Source organism: Nycticebus coucang, chromosome 12, assembly GCF_027406575.1.
Source record: "Nycticebus coucang isolate mNycCou1 chromosome 12, mNycCou1.pri, whole genome shotgun sequence".
NCBI lineage: Eukaryota > Metazoa > Chordata > Mammalia > Primates > Lorisidae > Nycticebus > Nycticebus coucang.
Window position 1 is genome coordinate 69,557,553 of NC_069791.1, and position 25,396 is coordinate 69,582,948.

At 40.1% G+C, this 25,396-nt stretch overlaps 1 protein-coding gene and 1 pseudogene across 1 annotated transcript; one reads left to right on the forward strand and one right to left on the reverse strand.

The window, feature by feature from the left end:
• Positions 1-6,699: 6,699 nt before the first annotated feature.
• On the reverse strand, positions 6,700-7,549 carry LOC128561981 (centrosomal protein of 83 kDa-like; annotated as a pseudogene).
• A 6,348-nt stretch (positions 7,550-13,897) lies between these two features.
• LOC128561982 (zinc finger protein 394-like) lies at positions 13,898-23,329 on the forward strand. The gene is made up of 2 exons (XM_053556620.1): positions 13,898-13,983; positions 22,423-23,329. Exons 1-2 carry the CDS (start codon positions 13,898-13,900, stop codon positions 23,327-23,329), a joined length of 993 nt encoding a protein of 330 aa, XP_053412595.1.
• The last annotated feature ends 2,067 nt before the right edge of the window (positions 23,330-25,396 follow it).

Genomic DNA, 25,396 nt, shown 5'->3' on the forward strand with positions numbered 1-25,396 from the left:
ATTGAAAAAATATAATTCTTCTCTATGTAAAAGAAGAAAATAAGTGCTAGAATTAAAAGGTAAAAAAACAAACCCAAAACATAAAATTACTAGATGAGTCCAATAGCAAACTGGAGATAGTAGAAGACTCAGTGAACTTGAAGATAAAGCAATGGAAATTATCCAATCAAAAGAAGAGAGTGGGAAAAAGAGAGAAGTAAAATGAACAGAGCCTTAGGGACCTGTGGGACAATATCAAATATCATAACATGTATGTTAACTTCCAATAAGAAAGGAGAGAAAGAATGAGACAGAAAAATATGAATACCTCATGGTCAAAACGTTCCCAATTTTGTGAAAAACTTAAACATAACAGGGAGCTTAATGAACCCTAACCAGGATAGATTTAAAGAACAATATACCTAGACACGTTATAGTCAAACACCTGAAATCCAAAGATAGTCTTGAATTTACAAATGGAAAGCAACGTATTACAATAAAGGAGTCAACTATATGAATGACATTTGAGTTCTCAGCAGAAAAAAAAAAAAAAAAAAAACCAGAAACAAGAAAACTGGAATAGGGCAGGCGTGGTGAGTAACGTCTGTAATCCCAGCACTTTGGGAGGCCAAGGTGGGCAGATTGCCTGAGCTCTCTAGTTCAAGACCAGCCTGAGCTAGAGAGAGACCCCATCTCTAAAAAAAAGAATAGCTGGGCATTGTGGTGGGCACCTGTAGTCCCAGCTACTTGGGAGGTTGAGGCAAGAGAAGTGCTTGAGCCTAAGAGTTAGAGATTGCTGTGAGCTATGACACCAGGGCACTCAATCTGGGACAACAAAGTGAGACTCTGTCTCAAAAAACAAAACAAAATAATAAAATAAATAAAAAAAGAAGGCTGTAATAAAATACTTAAAACACTAAAAGAAATTTAAAAAAAATTTTTTTGAGAGAGATCCTCAAGCTATTACTCTGGGTAGAGTGCTATGGCATCACAGCTCACAGCAACCTCCAACTCCTGGGTTTAAGCGATTCTCTTGCCTCAGCCTCCCAAGTAGCTGGGGCTACAGGCACCTGCCACAATGCCCAGCTATTTTTTGGTTGTAGTTGTCATTGTTGTTTGGCAGGTCTGGGCTGGATTTGAACCCGCCAGCTCTGGTGTATGTGGCTGGTGCCTTAGCCGCTTGAGCTACAGGTGCCAAGCCAGAAATAAAAATCTTTAAGGTGCTGAAAAGTAAATTGATAACTCAGAATTCCACATCCAGTGAAATTATCTTCCAAACTTGGAAACAAGGACACCATGAAATAAACAATATCTGAGGGCCAGTAATGGTGGCTCACACCTGTAAGGCTAGCACTCTGGGAGGCTGAGGCAGGTGGATTGCTTGAGCTCAGGAGTTCAAGACCAGCCTGAGCAAAAGTGAAACCCCATCTCTACTAAAAATAGAACAAATTAGCCAAGTGTTGTGGTGGCACCTGTAGTCCCAGCTACTTGGGAGGGTGAAGCCAGAGGATCATTTGAGGCTGCTGTGAGCTATGATGCCACAATACTGTAGCCTGGGGTAACAGAGTGAGACTCTGTGTCAAAACACACAAACAAAAAACAACAAATAAATAACATCTGAGATAAATTATACCCACCAGAACGCACTATAAAAATGCCAAAAGATGTTCTTCTGGTTGAATAAAAATGACACTAATGGCAACTTGGATTTGTAGCAAGGAAAGAGGAGCAACAGAAATGGTAAATGTGTGAATAAAAATAAAAGACTATTATTTTCTTCTTAGTTTGTTTAAAAGACATAGGATGGTTTAACGCTGAGAATTACAATTATGTATATGTAATATGTGATATAGGGACATAATAAAATAGTGGAACTATTTCAGTGAAGTTATATTTTACATGAAGTTTAATAATAACTCTAGGGAGGCTATGAGAAATTATAGGTGATATTGTAATTTCCATAAAACATTAAAAGATAATGCAAGTAGAGGAATTAACTTGCCTACTTAAAAATGTTTAACTCAAAATAAGGCAGAAAAAGAGGAAGAGAGAAACAAAGAGACAGATGGGACAAATAGTAAAAAAAGAAAATAGAGCAAAATGGTAGACCTAAATTCAACCATATCATTCTATTGACATTCATTCTATTAAATGTAAATGAAATAAACACTTCAAGTAAATGCAGAGATTGTCAGGCTGAATAAAACCCAAATTATGTAAAAGAGACAGACTTTAATTACAGAAACACAGGTTGAAAGTTCAAAAGATGAACAAAGATATGAGTGATGAAAATGGAAAAAAAGATGAACAAAGATATGCAATGAACATACTAAACATAAGAAACCTGGAGGGCGGTGCCTGTGGCTCAGTGAGTAGGGCACCGGCCCCATATACCAAGGGTGGCGGGTTCGAATCCGGCCCCAGCCAAACAGCAACAAAAAAATAGAAGGGCACTGTGGCGAGTGCATGTAGTCCCAGCTACACAGGAAGCTGAGGCAAGAGAATCGCCTAAGCCCAAGAGGTGGAGGTTGCTGTGAGCTGTGATGCCACCATACTCTACCAAGGACAACAAAGTGAGACTCTGTCTCAAAAAAAAAGAAAAAAAAAAGAAACCTTGAGTGAATATATTAATATCACATAAAATAAAAACCAAAGAGTAAAATGACATTTTATAATACAATAAAGGGGTCGATTCATCAAGGTTAATAATTATTATGATGTAAACCCTGATTACAATTATGAATATTATTTCAATATCATAATTTTTAAAATAATTTTAGATTATTAATATATTGTGCACCTAGTATTAAGGCTTTCAAAATGACAAAAGTTAACAGAAATAAATGGGAAAAAGGAAAAGTCTATAATTTTATTTTTGGGAATTTTAACACTTCAAACAACAGCTTGTCTTATTTGAAAATTTGATATTTGTTAATCATGGATTTTTTGCATTGATTTTGATTTTTTAAAGAATATTCCCTTAAATATTATCTTGATTAGCATTTTTGTGCCCCCTTAAGTTTTGCAACAAGAGTACCTCAGTTTCCTTACCTGTAATGCTGGCCCTGAACAAATGTGAAACCATGTGGAGCTAGGATAGTTGGAGTGGGAGAGCATTTGGAGTGATTTTCATCATGTCCACATTGAATAAAGAATCTTTGTGCATATATACAATATATATACTCACATACATACATATATACATATATATATTTTCAAAAACACACTAAGGGACTGCAGAGATATTGTGAGAAAATTTAAAAAATTCAATTGTGTGTTTTTAAATTCAGAATTAGAGTTACCGGGCAATTTGGATCTTTGTTTTTGCTACCGAGGAAATCAACAGAGACATCCATTTGTTACCCAACCTCACTCTAGGATTCTCCATTTGGGACTCTGGAAGCTTCTTCCCCAGGGGCTCTTCAGGGAACCATGAGCCTCCTGAAGTCAATACCCAATTACAGTTATGGGGCTTGCCTTCTGTCTTTGCTCTGATTACATGTATATTATGATTTGGTATAGACAATCCTCAAAAATGTCAGAACTTTAACTGAAAGGACATTAACATAAACTTCAATATTCTTTCTACCTGCTTCTGTATGTGATACACAGATAATACCCAAAATTGGTTTTTAATCGATAGGAATACTTCATGGTAAAACTTATTCTTGAACTTTTTCATGCAGTTCTAGTGGATACAGTGTACTTTCCTTGATAACACACTACAATCTGGCTAAACTGTGTTTTGGATCTGCCTCTATCTCTTGGTATAATTGATGCCATTTTGTTTGTTTGTTTTTTCTTTCTTTTTTTTAATCTTGATGCATGTTTTTAAGACATGGATAAAGTAAACCCTTTATTATTCCCAATTAAATCCTATTGCTCTCTAATCTCAGGAAAGGATGGGGCCATACGTGGTGAAAAGGAGGAAGAGATTCCTGCCATCACAGCCCTTACTAGCAAGTACTAGTTCTGCAGACCAGGAATCTAGTCTATCAAGAACCTAGATGGCTCTGTTCATCACTGTGGGCAGTATAGACAAGCAGTATAGATGCTTGGATTTCTGCTAGTTCACTTGCTGTGCCAGCAGGCTGGCTATGAAGTCTATATATGGTGGCCCTTTAAGAGAAGACTACTGGGCAGGAAAAAGCAATATTGGCCTCTGGGCCTTCCCAGAGAAACTTAGCTCAGAAACACATAACAAGGACAGAAGTCCCACCAAGGTGGGAGACAGGCAGGAAAACTGAGGTTCCAAGGCTCATTTGAGCATCTAATGCTCTGCTCATTACTAGACATTTGGAAGAAGTTATGACCTTATGACCCTTGTTCTCTGCTCTTATTCCTTTGGGCTAGTGAAGAGCCTGGCATATAGTGTTGATAGGAAGAAGGAAGCCAGAAAAGATGCAGACTAGTTACAGATCCTATCTGTTAGGTGGGAAGAAGTTCACATAAAATTCTATGAAAGGCTCTCAGAGCTCTTAGGATAGGCAGGACCAATTCTACCCACACTCATAAACAGTTTGTGACATTAAGAATAGCCTGGTAGAGCTGCCCTGGGGCAAGTGAAAATGGGCATCCTTACTTTGGGAAGCTGAAGAAAACCCTGCCCCTCCCTTGCCCATATTCTCTCAACTTCCACAGGCCTTCTCAATTTTAGTCTGACTTGAGAAACAAAACATTGAGCTATAGGCCAATCCCTAGTTTAACCATAAATTCCAATTTCATGCCAATAATTTTCTCATTCATTTTTTATCTAATAACTACATATTGAATTCCAGTCACAGAACTATAACGTAACAATGGGAGGGAATGATGAGAATACAATGTTTTCTAGGGCAGTAAGGAAAGAAAATTTACCTCATGTTTGAGGTAAATTACTCAACCCATGGTTCAGCGGTCCCACTTTTCCTTTCCTTCACCTCCACCTCCCAATCACCCCACTCATTAGTCACCACATGCTTTGTCCCCACATCCCCCATTACATCAAGAATGTGGATTTTGAGGCCCCAAGTGGGAAAAAGATGTCCTTCAATGACAGCGGAGACTTTTCTGAAAGATAGGACATTCTGACCTGGCAAGAGACCCCTAAAGTATCATTCTACTCTGAAAATTGGATACTGGATCCCATGGCCCAAACTGGTGCAAAGAACTGATGATCAATAACAGTTCCTTCATCTGGGTGGGAGGAGCACCGCAGGTAGCTGACAGAATTCATGTGATTTTGCTTTGAGGGTCCCTCACCCCTATGAAAAAGGTTTCTTTCACTTTTGATGAACAAAACTGGAGCCCACAGTTTGGATACACCCCAGGCCAACTGACCAGAGGCATATAACCAAAACTTAAGCTATCTTAACTTCCCTCAAAATGCTAGCTCTAACTGTAAACAAAACATTATTAAAGTTATCCTTCCTCATAAGCATAACATTAAGAATAATCTGGGGTAGTTTTACTTACATAAGAGAGATCAATGTACTTCCTAATTTACAAAGCTCTGTAAGCTGCCTTGTAACGCACTGTGAGGCCAGCTTCCTCTTACTGCTTTTGGTTTAAGTGTCCTGGCTCATGAACTGTTCTTTTGTGTACACAATAAACTTTAAAACATTTTAAAATTTGATCTGATTTTATTTTTGACACACAGGTGAGATGTATCAGATAAAGGACTTAAGGGTTATTAGTGAATGTTCCTCATTGCCTGGAGGAGGCAAGGAATGACAATACATTTCTCAAAATATGGGAGGGAATTTTAAAACGATAAAAAGTCAGGGCAGCGCCTGTGGCTCAAGGAGTAGGGCGCCAGCCCCATATATCAGAGGTGGTGGGTTCAAACCTGACCGTGGCCAAAAACTGCAAAAAAAAAAAAAAAGTCATAAGCCCTTGGAAAAGATGATGACACTAAAGGGGGTGTAGAGAATATATATCTACTCAGGACGTCAGAACATTACAGCTGGGTGCGGTGGCTCATGCGTATAATGCTAGGACTTTGGCAGGATCAAGTTGGAGGATTGCTGGTGGAGTTTGAGACCAGCCTATATAATGGAGTGAGCCCCTGTGTCCCCCACTGCAAAATATTTATGCAGAGGGTGCCAAAAAATGTATACACATTTTAAGAAAGGAAATTATATTGTATTAAATTTGTAATACTCAAGCCATGTTTGACTTCTGCAATTATAACAGGTACTCAAAGTGACTTGTATTCATCTTTTGTTATTGGTATATGTTGAGTATTATAATTTTAATATAGTTTTTTTCCTTTCTTAAAATGTGTATACATTTTTGGGGGCACTTTCTGTATATACAGTAGAACCTTCATAGTTGATCACCTCCCTACATTGACCACATCCTTAAGTTGACCTAATTTTCTTTTTTTTGATAATAGTAATGTTTATTTGGTTTTTGGGTTATATTAATGTTAATTTCTTAGTCTTGATTATTGTAATGTGGTTAGATAAAATGTAATATTTAGGGAATCAGGATAAAGGGTATATGAGAATTCTTTATACTAATTTTATATTATTTTGTTAACTCTGACATCATTTCAAAATGAAAACTTTAAAAAACATATATGCATATATAACCTAATACTCTGAAGTTCCCTTCTGGCCAACTCTTCTGCCATCTGTGAAGCCCGCAATTTCTCTTCATACTGATTCTTTTCCAATTGCTTCAAGATACCGTGTTCCACTTTCATTTTCTGTACATCTGCTAATCTGCTCTCAAGTTCTAACTTTTCCTCTTGCAGTACCACAAGTTTTTGATAACCTTCTTTTTGGCAGCTTGTACTTTAAGCATTGATTCACGATCCAGGGATCTACTGTAGCCTGAATCTCAGCCAACTGCCCCACTTGTATTCTTTGGACATTTTCTACCTGAGCATCAGAATTCTCTTTTTCAGCCCTTAATTCTACTACTTCAGCCTCTAAACCTTTTAATTTCTGACACAACTGAACTTCTTCTTGAACAAATGGCTCCACTCATTTGCTGTCTCTTGGGAGATCAACACTAAGCATCTGGTTAGGTAGTTCCTGATCTTTCTCCAGTCTTACAATCTCTGCTTCTTACTTTGTTTTTTCTTCCTCCAAAATACGTGCAAAATCTTCTTTCTGATGTTCAAATTCTGACTTGAGAAATGTGTGTTCATAGAGAAGCTTATTATACTCAGCTCTATACTTTTCCATTTCTTCATCCAGGTTGCAAAAACGTTCTCTCATTGGCGTTTCTAATTCTTGCTATATTTGAGATCTTAACACTTCCAACTTTTGTGGAGTTAATACCTGTGCCTTTATTTCTTCTAAGTCTTTAGTTTTCCGTAATAATTCCTCTTTTAGCTCTTCAAACAGCAGCTGAAATTTTTCCTTCTGAGTTTGCTTTTCAATTAAAAAGGTGTGTAAGTTCATTTTGTGACTTTATGTACTCATCTTGCAATCTTGTGTGTTCAGCTTTCAGAGTCTGATAATTAGCATCGTAACCTCTCATGAATTAACATTTTTTGAAACTCAGATTGGGAATTTGTCATTCTATTGTCTCCACCAAGGGGAAAAGAGTCCGTACTGGTAACTGAGCTGACAACCATGTAAAAATAACTTCTGACTTTTTTATTGTTCTAGTTTTTTCCCCAAGAGTATTTCTCACTTCTTTCTTGCTTAGGCACAACCTCAGGAGGCCAAATTATACCAGACTAACACACCGTCCTTGCAACTTGCACAAATACAACTTAAGTTATGGGAGTTCTGGCCGCACTTGCCACGGAGGGATGCTGCCACAGCTCCAACCATTGGCACCTACTCAACTTCGCTTAGCACTGGGGCTAAGGGTTAGAGTCCTGCAGCGGAGTGTCAGCCCAGCCCGCCCCGCCTGGGGAGGTCCCAGCGGCTGCTCGCCGCCCGAGCACAACAGGAGTAGGAAGAGCAGGGCCCAGTGGGCCCCTCCACTTGGGAAAGCTGAGATACCTCGAGAGGGCTCCGAGGGCGGCGAAAAGCCCTGCTCCTCCTCGGTGGACTGGCCTCCTCTGGGCCTCCTCTGCGCCAGTCCCAGCGTTGACTACTTGGCTGAATCGCCTCAGCCCGCAGGCCTTCCAGCCCGGAGGAGTGGGCTCGGTCTGCAGACCCAGCCGCGCACCAAGCCAGGGGACCTCATTTTTTATGTACTCCATGGAAGATTGACCTCTGCATATTGACCACCTCTGTAATTTGTATCTTGACCACTTAGACTGTGATACACAATATTAATTTACCCTCTATACCTTGATGAGTTGAGTTCCCTCTACACCAGGGGGCAGAAGATATGGGCTTTGCCCCTTAGTTGTGTTATTTTTTCTTTAGTGTAAGTTCTTTTTTCCATGTTTTATTATTACCTCAGGTTGGTTTAGGCCTAACATCTTATTGTTTATCACGTGTTGTGGAAGCTTTTTTTCAAAGTGAAAGACTGGTCTGAATAATTGTAGGTACATCCTACAATTACGGAAAAAATTTACAGTTAATTGAGACATGATGGCCCAAAGGAAAGAATTCAAAGAGCTGACATTGAAGGAAAAGGTTGACCTACATTTTTCTGGAAAGCAGCAGCCAAAGAAAGATGGCAGAACATTTTGGTGTTAGCAAGACCAAAATTAGCAACATGCAAAAATCATAAACATGAGTACTTGGAGAGAGATGGTAAGGAAAGTGAAGACCTACAACAGAAAAGGAGGAAAACTTCCCTCAGTGAAGTCGGTTAAGCCACCAATTATGCTGGTTCAAATAAATGAGGGCAATTAATGCCTGAATCTTCATGCCAATGATCCAAGAAGTTGCTAAAAAATATACATAGGAATTCAGGGTCACAGATTTCCTGAATTTCTATGATTATGTTGGCTGGAGAAATTTAAACGGCAACACAAGATCACCCAGAAACTTTTGTGCGCTGAATCAATGAAGTTCAGCAGAAGTTGCGGAAGAGTTAATCAAAAAGTTCCCAGACTGGGCGGTGCCTGTGGCTCAGTGAGTAGGGCGCCGGCCCCATATACCGAGGGTGGTGGGTTCAAACCCAGCCCCGGCCAAACTGCAACAAAAAAATAGCCCAGGCGCTATGGCGGGCGCCTGTAGTCCCAGCTGCTCGGGAGGCTGAGGCAAGAGAATCGCGTAAGCCCAAGAGTTAGAGGTTGCTGTGAGCCGTGTGACGCCACGGCACTCTGCCCGAGGGCGGTACAGTGAAACTCTGTCTCTACAAAAAAAAAAAAAAAAAAAGTTCCCAGACTGGCCAGGCGTGGTGGCTCACGCCTGTAATCTTAGCACTATTGGAGGCTGAGGTGGAGGGATTGCTCGAGCTTAGAAGTTCGAGACCAACCTGAGCAAAAGCGAGACCCCATCTCTAAAAATAGCTGGGCATTGTGGCACCTGTAGTCCCAGCTACTCAGGAGGCTAAGGTAGGAGGATCGCTTGAGTTCAGAGAGTTTGAGGTTGCTATGAGCTCTCTACCAAGGGTGACCAAGTGAGACTCTGTCTCAACACAAACAAACAAACAAACAAACAAAAAGTTCCTGGAATTTTCCAGAGGCTTCAAATATGATGACATCTTTAATGCTGATGAGTATGGACTCTTTTATAAGATGATGCCTGACAGGAGTCTTGTCATGAGGGATGACAAATAAAAGAGTGAAAAACTTTCTGAAGAACATTTCACAGTTCTGCTTTGTGCTAGCTCAACCAGAGAGAAATTAAAGTCTTTGGTGACTGGTAAATTGGCAGGCCACTTGTATTCAAGAATCTGAAGCCTGAAGACCTTCCCATCACTTGGAGATCAAACAAATGTGCGTGGATGACTGGTGCCCTATTTAAGGAATGGATAAGGATATCAACTAAGAAATGAAGAAGAAAAAATGGTTTATTCTACTGACAATAGACAACTGTCCTGGCCACCCACAAGTGAATCGTCTCACAAATGTGACACTGAAATTTCTGCCTCCAAATGCAATGTCAAAAATTCAACTTCTTGACCGAGGCATTGCCAAAACATTTAAAATGTATCACCAAGCACAGCTCCTGCAGTGGGTCATTACTAAAACACAATCTGTGGTCTACCTGTGGAAACAATTTCATCCACTGCATCAGTTAATGCTCTGCATGCTGTCCTGTAGACCAGTTTTGCCAGAATAAAGTTCAGGCAGAAACAATACTAAAGCATTTCAAGAAAGTTGAATTTGTCACAGCCCAAGAGCACAATGTTTTGGCCCCATAAGACAGTCCATCTACCTTGGCAAAATTTGGAGTAGATTTTGAAGGTTTTGTTGCAATGGATGAAGAGGTGGAAACCTGTAATGAACTTGACCCAGAAGCAATTTTCCAAGCAATATTGACCAAAGTATAGACCAGTGTAAGTGCATGAAACAGCTGATGAAGTGGAAGAAGCAAATGAGGATAACATAGAAATTGCAAGACTCAGCTCAGCGCCCATAGTACAGTGGTTATGGCGCCAGCCACATACACCAAGGCTGGCAGGTTCGAACCCGACCCAGGACAGCTAAACAACAATGACAAATGCAACAACAACAACAAAATAGCCGGGCGTTGTGGCAGGCGCCTGTAGTCCCAGCTACTTGGGAGGCTGAGGCTAGAGAATTGCTTAAACCCAAGAGTTGGAGGTTGCTGTGATCTGTGACACCATGGCACTCTACTGAGGGCAACATAGTGAGACTCTGTCTCAAAAAAAAAAAAAAAAAAGGGGTGGCGCCTGTGGCTCAGTCGGTAGGGCGCCAGCCCCATATACCGACGGTGGCGGGTTCAAGCCCGGCCCTGGCCAAACTGCAACCAAAAAATAGCCGGGCGTTGTGGCGGGCGCCTGTAGTCCAGCTACTCGGGAGGCTGAGGCAAGAGAATCGCTTAAGCCCAGGAGTTGGAGGTTGCTGTGAGCTGTGTGAGGCCACGGCACTCTACCTAGGGCCATAAAGTGAGACTCTGTCTCTACAAAAAAAAAAAAAAAAAAGAAAGAAAGAAAGAAATTGCAAGACTCCAAAAGCAGAGGATGTCATGCATCTGAGAATGTAGTTTAAATCATTTGCTGTGAAAAAATGCTCAGGTATGCTGAGTGGTGTGGCCAATGTTGAGAGTGCTTTCTCTAGTTACATTTGTAATAAGAATGAGAGACAGACCAAGATTGACTCTTTTTTCAGAAAGAATGATTAAACCATAAGGAAACAGTAAGTGAATTGATATTGTATAATACTGTATGTATGATTTTACTGATTATGTATGATTTCCTTTTTTTTTTTTTTATAAACATCTGCTCCAGCTCCATGATAAACCCTGCAATTCACACTTCCGGATACTAGTCTTGGAAAACAAGAAGAGCTTCAAGTTACCTGTAGATTTCTGATTATGTATGATTTCATACATCATTCTCTAATAAAAGCTTGCAAGAAAGTAGTTATCAGTACAATAAGTCTAGTTCCTTATGTTGACCAGTTTATTTCTATTTATTTATTTATTTTTTTTGTAGAGACAGAGTCTCACTTTATGGCCCTCGGTAGAGTGCCATGGCATCACACAGCTCACAGCAACCTCCAACTCCTGGGCTTAAGCGATTCTCTTGCCTCAGCCTCCCGAGTAGCTGGGACTACAGGCGCCCACCACAACGCCCAGCTATTTTTTGGTTGCAGTTCAGCTGGGGCCGGGTTTGAACCGGCCACCCTTGGTATATGGGGCCGGCGCCTTACCGACTGAGCCACAGGTGCTGCCACATGTTGACCAGTTTATTAAAATTGCCTTGAGTGGGGTGGCTGCTGAGGCAAGAGAATCGCTTAAGCCCAGGAGTTGGAGGTTGCTGTGAGCTGTGTGATGCCACAGCACTTACCAAGCAAGGGCCATAAAGTGAGACTCTGTCTCTACCAAAAAAAAAAAAAAGTGCTTTGAATGTTCAACTTATAGAGGTTCTACTGTATATATAATATTTTGCCTTTTATCTATTGGTCCCATGTGAACAGGTTGAGTAAAGAATTTCCCTTTTCACATAATTCATTAGTTTCTTCTGTAGGCACACCTTTAGCCATAACATCCATACCCCCTACTCCCCAAAACCTCGTATGATGTGTCTGTCCCCTCAGTTCCCTTAACTTTTCCTCATTTTCACAAGGATTTTTTAAGTTTCTGGAATGGAAGTCTGAATGGATACATAAATAGTGTAATTTCTTTTGGACTATTTTATACCACCCCAATTCTGTAGTGGGCTTTCAATTCTCCTGATCAGAAAAACTGGTGATCTCCATCAGTGCCATCTTTCTCCCTAGGTTCCCCTCTCTGTCTGCAGTGAAAGTTGCTCACGAGGATCCAACCAGATCCTCCACCCTGAGTGGTCCCACTGCTTCTTGGATTGTAGACCATGCCATCAAGGGCAGTATTCTGATTCTCTAAGTAAGAGCATGGGGGAAACCAAGCTGCTGTCTTCTCTCTATGTGGACTCAGATTCATTCTCCTGAGTTTTATTTGATTTGCTTTCTGATATTTGCCAAAACATTATTCACATCACAGAATTTCAGAAGAATCTGAATCCTGACAAAATATAAAAGGGGTTTATATCCATGACCATAAAAATGCCATAAAAATATCTGTTACATTAAATACTGCCCTCTCCCCACACACACACTCCTCTGTGGTCCGGCAAAGTGGTTTTCCTTAGCAAATCTATTATCCTTTCAAACAAAAGTGCAATCAAATGTGTTTGGTATTAATATTGACTAATCTTGTAGTAGATTAATTACTACTAATTAACTATTAGTAATCTTATGTAGATTGACTAATCTACATAAAGCACAATATGCTTCCTGTATTCATAATTGGAAATGGAAGTTAGAAGCTTAATTTCTTTACCCTAGCTGATGTTATTCATGGTTGTCAGAGTCCTTAATAATTGAGAATTTTATGGCTGATTGGCTTAACAAAAACTCACATTTCCAGATTCAAATGGAGTTGCTGATATGTTTATGCTTATGCTGATATGCTAATCTCAATGAATTATATCATTTGTTTTGAAAATTTGTATAAGGGCTTGGTGCCTGTGGCTCAAGTAGCTAAGGCACCAGCCACATATACCTGAGCTGGTGGGTTCGAATCCAGCCCAGGCCCACCAAACAACAATGATGGCTGCAACCAAAAAATAGCCAGGCCTTGCAGCGGGCACCTGTAGTCCTAGCTACTTGGGAGGTGGAGGCAGGAGAATCCCTTGAGCCCAGGAGTTGGAGGTTGCTGTGATCTGTGACACAGGGCGACAGCTTGAGGCTCTGTCTCAAAAAAAAAAAAAAAAGAAAGAAAGAAAAGAAAAAAAGAAAATTTGTATATGACTGCTTCAAATTGTATGTGATGCTTTAAGACCACATATAATTTCCAACAAAAAGCTATGAAAACTTTCTCTAATTTCCATTGCTTTCTCAAAACCGTTTCCTGTAACCTTTCAGTATAATATTCTAATGCCAGCTTAAAATTCTCTTCTCCGAGCTTTCTGGTGTTCTCCAGTATCAGTCAGGTTTGCTGTGCAAGACATAACTCCAAACTGTATCATTTGAAACAATAATCACCAATATATAGGTCAATGAGGTGATTCTGTTGCTCTAGAGCCAGGTTGGTGGATTTCAGTGGGCCTATTCTTGTGTCTACAATCAGCTGGTGGCCCCAACTGGGATGACTTGGTTCTCCTTCATGTCTTTGACATTATAGCAGGCTAGATCAAACTAGCCCACAGCCCATCTTGTGGGAGTGGCAAGGTTCTAAGAGAGAACTAACCCTGGTATGTTCCCTCAAGGAAGGCAGAGAAGATAGAAGGAAGCAAAAAACATACAAGTGTCTTTCCAACCTCTACTTGCATCAAATCTGGAAACATTTCATTGGCCCCTACACATGGCTGAGCCTGGAGTCAGAAAAGGATACAACTAAAAGTTACAAAGCAAAGGGTATCAATGCAGGAGGCCGTTCATTTGGGTCAGGAATGCTATCAAACTACCATCCCTCCTAAAGAATATTACTGGCTTCTGGTAGTAGACAGGTTTGTTTTTGTTGTTGTTGTTGTTGTTTGCTTGTTTGTTTTTGAGACAGAATCTTGCTCTTTCACTCCAGCTAAGAGTGGGTGCTCTTTCACCCACTCACTGCAACTCCCAGACATGAGTGATCCTTCTACCTCATCCTCCTGAGTAGCTGGGTCTACAGGTGTGCATCACCACACCTGGCTTGGTACTATGTAATTTTGACCAAAAAGTCCCAACCATTGCTGTTAACCAGTCCCAAGGAATCAGTCCAGGTCCAGTGAATCTTGTCTCCATAGAGGGCCTTGGTCAGCCCACATATATCTCCCTTTTGTCTGCATTCCTCTTCAAGGAAGGATACCAGTTACTTAAGAAATAGAGTGTCTATTGAGGTTTGGTTGAAAATCAGTTTCCAGCATGGATTTCACAAGAGTATTTTCTAGTCTAGAGCACATCACTGAACTCTCCAGATGCTTCATATATTTGGTTTGCTGCTTAACACAGACTATCCATGACCCCACAAAAGTTGTGAGGCTTATCTCAGAGTATTTTCTGTGACATTCAACTAACGTTGAGGTGCTATTCACAGCTTCACTAAATGATGCTCTATGTTCCACCAATATGGAAGACACATGGAGAATACTCATAGGAAACACTTCAAAGCTCATAAAGTAAGCTGAAATCCTGCTGGATTTTGCAGCTCAGGTTAATAGAACCAGAAACTCCAGAAGTTAACCTTGATTACAGGGAGAGAATGAAATGAAATTTTCAATCTGGAGAATTGGTGAAATTTTCCTTGCATGTCACTAAACTGACCCTCTTCCATATTGATTTCCATACTGACTTCCTCATGCTTCTTTCCTCCTCCATCCTTTCAGATCCATAGTGCTTTCTTGACCCTTGTATTTTAAACTTTTGTGTGGTATTCAAGGACTTCACCTTTTTTCTTCCCCCATAACACAATCACAACCCTTTGTAAATTCAGAAACTGTTGAGTGATAACAAACTATCTCTTCAATAGAAGTTGTCTCCTGATCTGTTGGTCTTACACTACCTAAATAATAATAAAACCTAAGCAGCACTTGTGGCTCAAAGGAGTAGGGTGCCAACCCCATATGCTGGAGGTGGCAGGTTCAAACTCAGCCCTGGCCAAAAACTGCAAAAAAATAAAAAAATAAAATAATAATAATAATAAAACCTATTAAAACACCTATAAAACCTATTAAAACAATGGGAGTTTTGATGAGAAAGTAATGTTTGTTCTATGATCTTTATTATCAATGGGGGATGATTAATGAAGAACAGGTAAGAATATTTCTAGAAAATTTTAGAATAGAATAGAGTACATTGGATTCTTGCTTCTTAATTCTTGTGATGCTTTACTAAGAACAATGTGTCCCACCTCTATCCAGGTTAATACAAAAGATGTAAAGTCTCCATCTTTTTTAGTGTCTGAATAGTATTCCATGGTATACATGGTATACCACAGCTTGTTAATCTATTCCTGGTTTGATGGGCAGTCAGGTTGTTTCACATTTTGGCAATTATAAATTGAACTGCAATAAACAGTCTAGTGCAAATGTCCTTATAATAAAAGGATTTTTTTCTTTCTGGGTAGATGCCTAGTAATGGGATTGCAGGATCCAATGGGAGGTCTAATTTGAGTTCTTTGAGGAGTCTCCATACTTCCTTCCAAAAAGGTTGTATTAGTTTGCAGCCTCACCAGCAGTGTAAAAGTTCCACATCCACATCAGCATCTGCAGCTTTGAGACTTTGTGATGTGGGCCATTCTTAACTGGGGTTACATGATATCTCAGGGTAGTTTTGATTTCTCTGATGATTAGGGACAATGAGCATTTTCAGGCCCCAGCAGAATGACATAACACTTGGGAATAAATACGCAGGTGCATAATACAACACCTATGGTTAGGATGAAGAAGATTTCTATAGCCATCATGGCCTTCCTCTTGGTACTGTGGGAAGTGGGAAGAAAAGAGATCCAGTAGAACACCAGGATGCTGAATGTAATGATCTTGGCCTCGTTAAAAGTTTTGGTAACTTGTGTCTTCATTGTTGTTATGTTTGAGGAATTTAATGATTTCCTCTTTATCTTTTCCAGAACCCAACTATCATTTAGCATAAGGTTGTTTAATTTCCGAGTCTTTCTGTGGAAATGAATGTTTTTATTGGAGTTGAATTCCACCTTTATTGTCTTGTGATCTGAGAAGACACAAATTATAATTTCTATTCTCTTAATTTTGCTGAGGTTTGATTTGTATCCTAGGATGTGGTCTATTTTGGAGTATGTACCATGGGCTGATGAGAAAAATGTATATTATTTAGCTTTGGGATGGTGTGTTTTGTATATATCTATTAATCCCATTTGTTCTGGGGTCACATTTAAGTCCTTTGTATCTTTTTTAAAGTTTTTATTTAGAGGATCTGTCCAGTTCTGTCAGAGGGATGTTAAAGTCCCCGCCTATTATGGTATTATGGGATATCATATTATTCAGAGCCATCATGTTCTGTTTCATAAATCTGGGAGTATTTAAGTTGGGTGTATAACTATTTAAAATTGAAATGTCAGCGGCACCTATATCTCAATGGGTAGGGCACGGGCTACATACACTGAGGCTGGCAGGTTTCAACCCAGCCTGGGCCAGCTAAAACAATAATAACAACTGCAACAACAACAATAGCTGGGCGTTGTGGCAGGCCCCTGTAGTCCCAGATACTTGGGAGGCTGAGGCAAGAGAATTGCTTAAGCCTGTGAGTTTGAGGTTTCTGTGAGCTGTTACACCACGGCACTCTATACAGGACAACAGCTTGAGACTCTGTCTCAAAATAAATAAATAAATAAATAAATAAATCTGAAAGGTCTTCTCGTTGTATTATTAATTTGACCAGTATAAAGTGTCTATCTTTGTCTTTCTTCACTTTAGGTGTTTTAAATCTGCTTGTATCTGAAAATAAGATTGCAACCCCTCCTTTCTTCTGATTTCCATTTGCTTGAAATACTATTTTTCATCCCTTAACCCAGAGTCTTGATTTGTCCTTGATTTGTGCCTCCTGGAGACATCCTATGGATAGCTTGTGCTTTTTTTATCCAATTGGCCAGCCTGTGCCTCTTCAGTGGTGAATTCAGTTCATTGACATTTATTGAGAGAATCAATAAGTGTGGTGGAATTCTCTTCATCTTATTTTGTGAAAGTCTGTTGTGTAGTTTTATCCTTTGTGCCATTGTGGAAGCTAAGTTGTGACCTTTAGCTTCTGGGTATTTACTTTGCTGGTGGTCCATTGTGATGGTCAGTCAGTGTTGAGAATAGGTCTACATATTTCCTATAGAGCTGGTCTTGTGGCAAATTTCCTCAGTGTTTGTATATCCACAAAAGATTTGATTTCTTCATCAATTTTGAAGCTTAGTTTAGCAGGATACAGAATTCTGGGCTGAAAATTGTTTTGTTTAAGAATTTTTAAGGTGGATGACCATGCTCGTCTGGCTTGGAAGGTTTCAGTGGAAAAGTCTGCTGTCATCTGGCTCAGCACCCATAGCACAGTGGTTACAGCACCAGCCACATACACTGAGGGTGGTGGGTTCAAACCCAGCCCAAGCCAGCTAAACACTTGCAACAGAAAAATAGCCGGGCCTTGTGTGGGTGCCTGTAGTCCCAGCTACTTGGGAGGCTGAGACAAGAGAATTGCTTAAACCCAGGAGTTTGAGGTTGCTGTGAGCTGTGACGCCACAGCACTCTACCAAGGGTGACATAGTAAGATTCTGTCTCAAAAAAAAAAAAAGGTCTACTGTCATCCTAATGGCTCTACTTCTGTAGGTCAGTTGGCTCTTACCCCTATTGCTTACAGAATTTTTTCTTTCATCTTGACTTTGGACAGGTTCATTACAATCTGTCTTGGAGAAACTGTTTAAGTTGAGATGACTCAGGGTTTGATATCCATCTGAAAGGAGTGTGTCAGGGTCTTTAGTAAAATTTGGGAAGTTTTCATTTATGATAGTCTCCAGTAGGACTTCCATTTCTTTGGGACACTCTTCTTCCCCTTCAGGAATCCCCATTATTCATATGTTTGAATGATTCATGCAGTCTCATAGTTCTCTAAGTGACTGCTCTGCTTTCTCTCCTTTTCTGCCTCTTTAACTAGCTGGATTAACTCAAAAACTTTATCATCTAGCTCTGAGGTTCTTTCTTCTCCATGGTCTAACCTACTTTGGATACTTTCTATCGCATCTTTACATTCCATGATTGTCTTCTTCATTTCCTTAAGCTCTGCCATATCTTTTCCGTATTCTACATATCTCTCATCTGACTTTTGGTTGTGCCTTTCCATTTTCTCATCCATTCCTTTTGTTGTCTTTATCATCCATATTTTAAATTCCCTTTCTGTCAAATCCATTAATTCCATATAGGTGGAGTCTTCTGCAGTAGTTGCCTCGTGGTTCCTCAGTGGGGGTTTCCTCTTTTTTGGTTTTTCATGTTGCCTAAATTTTTCTGTTAGTTCCTCCTTCTTGTTCACCTCCTTGTCCTTCTTTTTCCTTCTTGCTTCCTCCTTTGCTTCAAATTACCTTGTCTCAGAGCTTAGGTATTGAAGTGGCCTGAGCCTGAGCAAAGCCAAACTCTTCCACTTGGCCGACCAAACAGAAGTACTTCCTCTTGATAACAAGTTATTACAATATGTTGCCACGACACCAGGTGGTGCTGTGGTTTTTTATGAGACAGAGCACAGCCAGCAACCTCTATGGTCCTTATTCCAATCTTCTTGCCTTCAGTGATCACTTGATTATTTCCTCAGTATTCAGACCCTGCCAAGATGGGCTCTTAAAGCTCATAAGAATCCCTCAGGGGCAAGTCTCACTGTTCCCCCTAATTCGGGTTCCCACGGGGTACAGAAGTCCCTCAGCCTGTCCCAAGAGTGGAGTTATTAATTCCGGCAGGTGGAATTAAGATGGTTTTGCTTTAGGTCCCTGCTAGCCTAGCCCTAGAGTATGTCAAGATCTGCTCAAGCTTTCAAGTCAAGATCATACTCTTCTTAAACATGAGTTTTGAAAATTTTAAGCTGATCTGAAAGTAACTTAAACTGCCATAAAAAATTCAGTGTTTTCTTGTTCTAGTAAAATACCATAATATAAAATTTACCGTTTTAAGCACTTTCACTTGTAAAGTTCAATGGCATTAAATACATTCATGTTGTTGTGCAACCATCACCATTATCTACCTTCCAACTTTTCTTCATCTTCTCAAACTAAAATTCTCTACCCATTCTTCTTTTTTTTTTCTTTCTTTCTTTTATATATTTTTTTGAGACAGAGTCTCAAGCTGTCACTCTGTAGCCATGGCATCACAGTTTATAGCAACCTCCAACTCCTGGGTTTAAGCGATTCTCTTTTTTTTTTTTTTAAAGCGATTCTCTTGCCTCAGCCTTCCAAGTAGCTGGGACTACAGGCACTCACCACAACACCCAGGTATGTTTTGGTTGTAGTTGTCATTGTCATATGGCAGGCCCGGATGGATTCGAACCCACCAGCTCTGGTGTATGTGGCTGGTGACTTAGCCACTTGAGCTATAGGCACCGAGCCTAACCATTCTTTTCATTGTTCTCCATTCCAGCCCTTGTTAACACCATTCTCCTTTCTGTCTTTTATGAATTTGACTACTGTAGTACCTCATACAAATGGAATTAACACAATATTTGTTCTTTTATGTGTGGTTTATTTCACTTAGCATAATGTCCTCAAGATTGATTCATGTTGTAACATGTGTCCTGTCCGAATGTCTTTTCTTCTTCTTTTTTTGAGACAGAGTCTCACTATGTCACACTTGGTAGAGTGCCATGGTGTCACAGCTCACAGCAACCTCAAACTCTTGGGCTTAAGCAATCCTCCTGCTTTAACCTCCCAAGTAGCTGGGACTACAAGCACCCACCACAATACCTGACTATTTTTTGGTTGCAGTTGTCTTTGTCGTTTAGCAGGCCCAGGCCCAGCTCGAACCTACCACCTTTGGTGTATGTGGCTGGGTGGCACTGAGCCAGAATGTCTTTTCTTTTTAAGGCTGAATAATATTTCATTGTATTATGTACTATATTTTGTTTATCCATTTATCCATCAGTGGATACTTGGATGTCTTCCACCTTTTGTCTATTTTGAATAATTTTGATATGAGCATGGGTATACAAATACCTGTTCAAGTCTCTGCTTTTAATACTTTTTGGTACTAACTCAGAATTGGAATTGCTGGATCATATGGTTCCAATGCTTTTTAATGGAAGATAACAAATTCTACCACTCTATAATATAAAATTCATAATGTCTAAATGTCAAATAATGACAAAATAATGTCATAAATTAATAGATATGTAAATAAGAAGAAAAACGTAGTCCCAAACCAGGACAATAACCCGTCAATGGGAACAGATCTAGAAATTATGGAATTAATGCACAAGAACTTTAAACCAACTATTATGAATATACTAAAAGATTTAAAAGAAAACATGAATATAATAAAGTGAAAAATAGGAGGTAATTAAAAGAAATAAATGGAACTTCTGCAGATGAAATAAAAATGAGATCTGGGCTGGGCAAAGTGCTGTAATCCTAGCAATCTGGGAGGCTGAGGTGGGAGGATCAATTGAACCCAGGAGTTTAAGACCAGCCTGGATAAAATAGTGTGACCTTGTCTCTAAAAAAAGTTATTTTAATTGGCTTGGCATTGTGGCACATGCCTATAGTCCCAACTACTTGGGAGGCTGATTCAGGAGAATTACCTGAGCCCAGTAGTTGAGGTTGCAGTGACCTACGATTGTGCACTCCTGCTTCATGGAGTTTTAGATGTCAGTAAATATCTCAATGGGGAAACTATCTCAGAGTTGGAATTCTCCCATTCTTCAATGTTGTTACTTCAGTGCAGCATGCCTGTCAGAAGTTCAACTGGTTTTTCTCTCTGAGATAGGCAGATCTTTGCCTGGACCATGCCCCAAATCCTTGAGTGCCCCAAATGCATTTAAATCGGTAATAATTTGAAACTTAACAGTGCTTGGCACATCATAGGCACTCAATAAATGTTAATTAAATGAATGAATTTCACTGTAAATCTGATTTTCTTTTCTTTTTTTGAGACCGAGTCTCACTATGTCACCCTCGGTAGAGGGTGAGGCAGGAGAATCACTTGAGCCCAGGAGTTGGAGGTTGCTGTGAGCTGTGATGCCATAGCACTCTACCCAGGGTGAAAGCTTGAGGCTCTGTCTGAAAGAAAGAAAGAAAGAAAGAAAGAAAGAAAGAAAGAAAGAAAGAAAGAAAGAAAGAAAGAAAGAAAGAAAGAAAGAAACTCAAACTCCTGGGCTTAAGTGATTGTCTTATCTCAGCCTCCCAAGTAGCTGGGACTATAGGCACCCACCATCAGGCCCAGCTATTTTTTTGTTGCAGTTGTTTAGCTGGCCCGGGCCAGGTTCGAACCTGCCACCCAACCACTGTGCTATGGGTACTGAGCTATAAATCTGATTTTCTTAATTGTCTTTTGGAAGTTCACACTGATAAAATGTGGAGACACTGAATATCTGTATTTATCTAAAGACCTTAGGAAAACTGAAATGTCACCCAGTAACTTATGCTTCAGCTAGTATTAATGTGTAGATATCATTCTGTAGCTGTTAACTGCGAGGTTAGCTTGAATTAAGGGATTTGGGGGAACCATTTAACTTAATTATTGCTAGTTTTGAAATGTCTTTGAAAGAGTAGGGTTGGCACAGATGAAGCAATATGTAAGACTAGGAGATGGGATCACACTTATCTGTGCTCCTATGAAAACTATTTGAATATTTGCTTTATATGGATTTTTATTCACTTTTCAGACATGCTATGAAAGCGTGCCCCTCCGCTGCTCAGCAAGCATTTGTAGCTTGTACAGTGGCAGAATGGACCAAAATCTTAGTATTGTGACCTGTTTAAAGAATAAAGTATCTTGAAATAAAAAAAAGAATGTTACCATTACCCAATAAGTGGTCCCCTACTCCTCGGGAGAGGACCTTGTAGAATGTAGTCTTCACAAAGGAGAAGTTATTGTTTTGTTGATTAATATATTCCAAGACATGCAGTAGGTACTGAATAAAAACAAGATGGATTAATGGATGAGTGCTGTTTTAACTTGCACCTCTCTGAGTTCCACAGGTTGAGCATCTTTGCAAATATTTCGTGGGCATTCTGGCTTCCTGTCCTATGACATACCTCTTTATATCCTTTCTCTCCCTTGTTTTATTCCATTACCTTTTTTAAAATTGCTTTGTACAGCTGGGTGTTGTGGCGGTCACCTGTAGTCCCCGCTACCCAGGAGGCTGAGGCAAGAGAATCGCGTAAGCCCAAGAGTTAGAGGTTGCTGTGAGCTGTGTGACGTCATGACACTCTACCGAGGGCAGTAAAGTGAGACTCTGTCTCTACAAAAAAGAAAGAAAGAAAAAAGAAAAGAAAATTCTCCTGAAGGGCAAGGACTCACCTGCCTCTCAGATCTCAACAAGAATGGTTCCTCAGAAGGGAGCGACTCTAAAAATAATGAATTTGGGAACAGAGCCAGATATTCCGACTTTGTTTTTTCTCAGCACATCCAGAAAACAGAGAGACCTATTGATGGTGATGTGCTTTGGAACAAATGCAAACAGAGTTTAGATATGGTGACACATCATGTGGTGAAACCTCACAAGTCTACTGACAGTAGAGAAAATGTACATCATTCTAGGCTGTCTGAGACCCCAAGGTGCTTCCGAGAAGAGAGACCTTATAAATGTGACAACTGTGAGAAGAGTTTCAAACAACGTTCTGACCTCTTTAAACACCAGAGAATCCACACAGGTGAGAAACCCTATGAATGCCAAGAATGTGGAAAAAGGTTCAGTCAGAGTGCCGCCCTTATTAAACACCAGAGGACACACACAGGTGAAAAACCTTATACCTGTTTAAAATGTGGGGAACGTTTTAGACAGAGTTCACATCTAAATCGGCATCAAAGAACTCACAATGGAGAGAAATACTACAAATGTGAGGAATGTGGGGAAACTTGCCATATTTCCAACCTTTTTAGACATCAGAGACTACATAAAGGGGAGAGACCCTATAAGTGTGAAGAATGTGAAAAGAGCTTCAAGCAGCGCTCGGACCTCTTTAAACATCAGCGAATCCACACTGGGGAGAAGCCTTATGGATGTTCTGTCTGTGGGAAAAGCTTCAGTCAGAGTGCAACCCTCATCAAGCACCAGAGAACTCACACTGGAGAAAAACCTTATAAATGCCTTGAATGTGGGGAAAGATTTAGACAAAGTACACACCTTATCCGACACCAAAGAATCCATCAAAATAAAGTCTCATCATTTTGATTTGCTTCTGTGTGCCCTGTTGTTTCATTGTCCAGAACTACATTCTTTGGCATTGTATTTCAGTCAGTTGTGGGTCATCTTTCCTCAGGCATCTCACACCAATGGTTTCCGTCTGACTTGAGCTTTAAGACATATTCTGATAGTATTTCAGTCAACAGGAATGAAGAATTAGGGAACCCTTCAAGAGATGACTTCTGATGGTAGGAGCAAGACTAACATGTGACAGGTTTCTGTCCTTGTCATCTGCACTCTTCTGATATCTGCTATTGAACCAAATCTTGCCCAATTCCATTATTTTCCTAACAATGCATTTTAGTCACTTTTACTGTTGTCTTTTTCCTTGGATGATAAAGATTTGCACTACTTCATAATCCTCAAAACCTCTGGTAAAGTTCAGTACATACAAGAGGCACTACATTTTTTACTTTAAAAAAAAAATTAATTTTGGGTGGCACTTGTGGCTCAGTGGGTAGGGCACCAGACCCATATACCGAGGGTGGCGGTTCAGGCCTAGCCCTGGCCAAACTGTAACAACAAAAAAAATAGCCGGGCGTTGTGGCAGACCTGTAGTCCCAGCTACTCAGGAGGCTGAGGCAAGAGAATCGCCTAAGCCCAGGAGTTGGAGGTTGCTGTGAGCTGTGATGCCATGGCACTCTACCGAGGGTGACAAAGTGAGATCTGCCTCTAAAAAAAAAAATAAATAAACTTAATTTTGTGACCTAGAGCCATAATTTGGGGAAAATAAAGGGAAAAAACATAATTTGGCAGATTCTCCCATTCTAGTAATCTAGGAATTCAGTTTTGTAATTTGATTTATTTTAAAACAAACCCACCCTAGCACACACTCTTAATTCTTATCATTGCATCCATTTCACAGCTTTTTGAATAGGGTCTTTCCTGTGAATACTTTTGGTGGTTGTGATAGGTCATCCCTAAGCCTTTCACTAAATAATGTGTGTGTTTGGGCTCTTGTGATGTCAGCTTTAAACATGCCAGCTGCAGAGGCTGCTTCCTGTGTGAGACACGAGAGGTATTCGTGCAAGACTCCCTCGGAGATATTCCAGAAGAGGACACTAGGCACAGAAACATGAATATTTACTGACATTATCTAATACTTTGTTCATAAAACCCATACATTTCTCCCCAGGTGCAGTGGCTCACACCTGTAATCCCAGCACTTGTGATGCTGAGGTGGGTGAATTGCCTGAGCTCACAAGTTCCAGACCAGCCTGAGCCAGAAGGAGACACATCCCCCCCCAAAGAAATAGCTGTGTGTTGTGGCAAGCACGTGTAGTCCCAGCTATTGGAAGGCTGAGGCAAGAGGATCACTTGAACCCAAGAGTTTGAGGTTGCTGTGAGCTAAGATGCCATAGCACTCTACCAAGGGCGACAAAGTGAGACGTCTCAAAAAAAGAAAAAAAAATCATACATTTATCTCTGAATTCTAAGCATCCCTCTGAGGTAAGTGGGAACTTATGTCATCTCCATTTACAAAGCAGAAAACTTAAGGCTCACATTAGACACTTCACAATAAAATGATTTCACTGCTCCTGAGATAAGTCCCCTCCCCCATGCATATTTTTAAATAACAAAAGTCATAGTACATTTATATCATTAAATGTAATGTCCTAGGAATGTTAACATGGTCTTCATACTCTATTGCTTAATGGTTGCATCATTCTCCATCAAGTGAATATGACAATTGAATCACAATCCTTTTATTGGATGTTTCTAACTTTTTTTTCTTTTTTTTTTTTGAGACAGAGTCTCACTTTGTCCCCCTTGGTAGAGTGCCAGGTGTCACAGCTCACAGCAACCTCAAACTCTTGGGCTCAAGCAATTGTCTTGCCTCAGCCTCTCGAGTAGCTGGGACTATAGGCACCAGCCACAACACCCAACTATTTTTAGAGATGTGGGTCTCACTCTTGCTCAGGCTGGTCTCAAACCTGTGACTCAGGCAATCAACCCACCTTGGCCTCCCTGTAGGATTACAAGTGTGAAACACTGTGCCCAGCTTATTTCTAACTTTTTATTACAAACAGTACTTTAGTGAATATAATTTTAGTA

Coding starts and splice junctions, on each gene's coding strand:
- LOC128561982 (XM_053556620.1), top strand. CDS start 13,898: ATGCAGGAGGCCGTTCATTTGGGTCAGGAATGCTATCAAACTACCATC. Junction 13,984..22,422: donor TGGCTTCTGGTAGTAGACAG/GTTTGTTTTTGT, acceptor GAAAGAAAAAAG/AAAAGAAAATTCTCCTGAAG.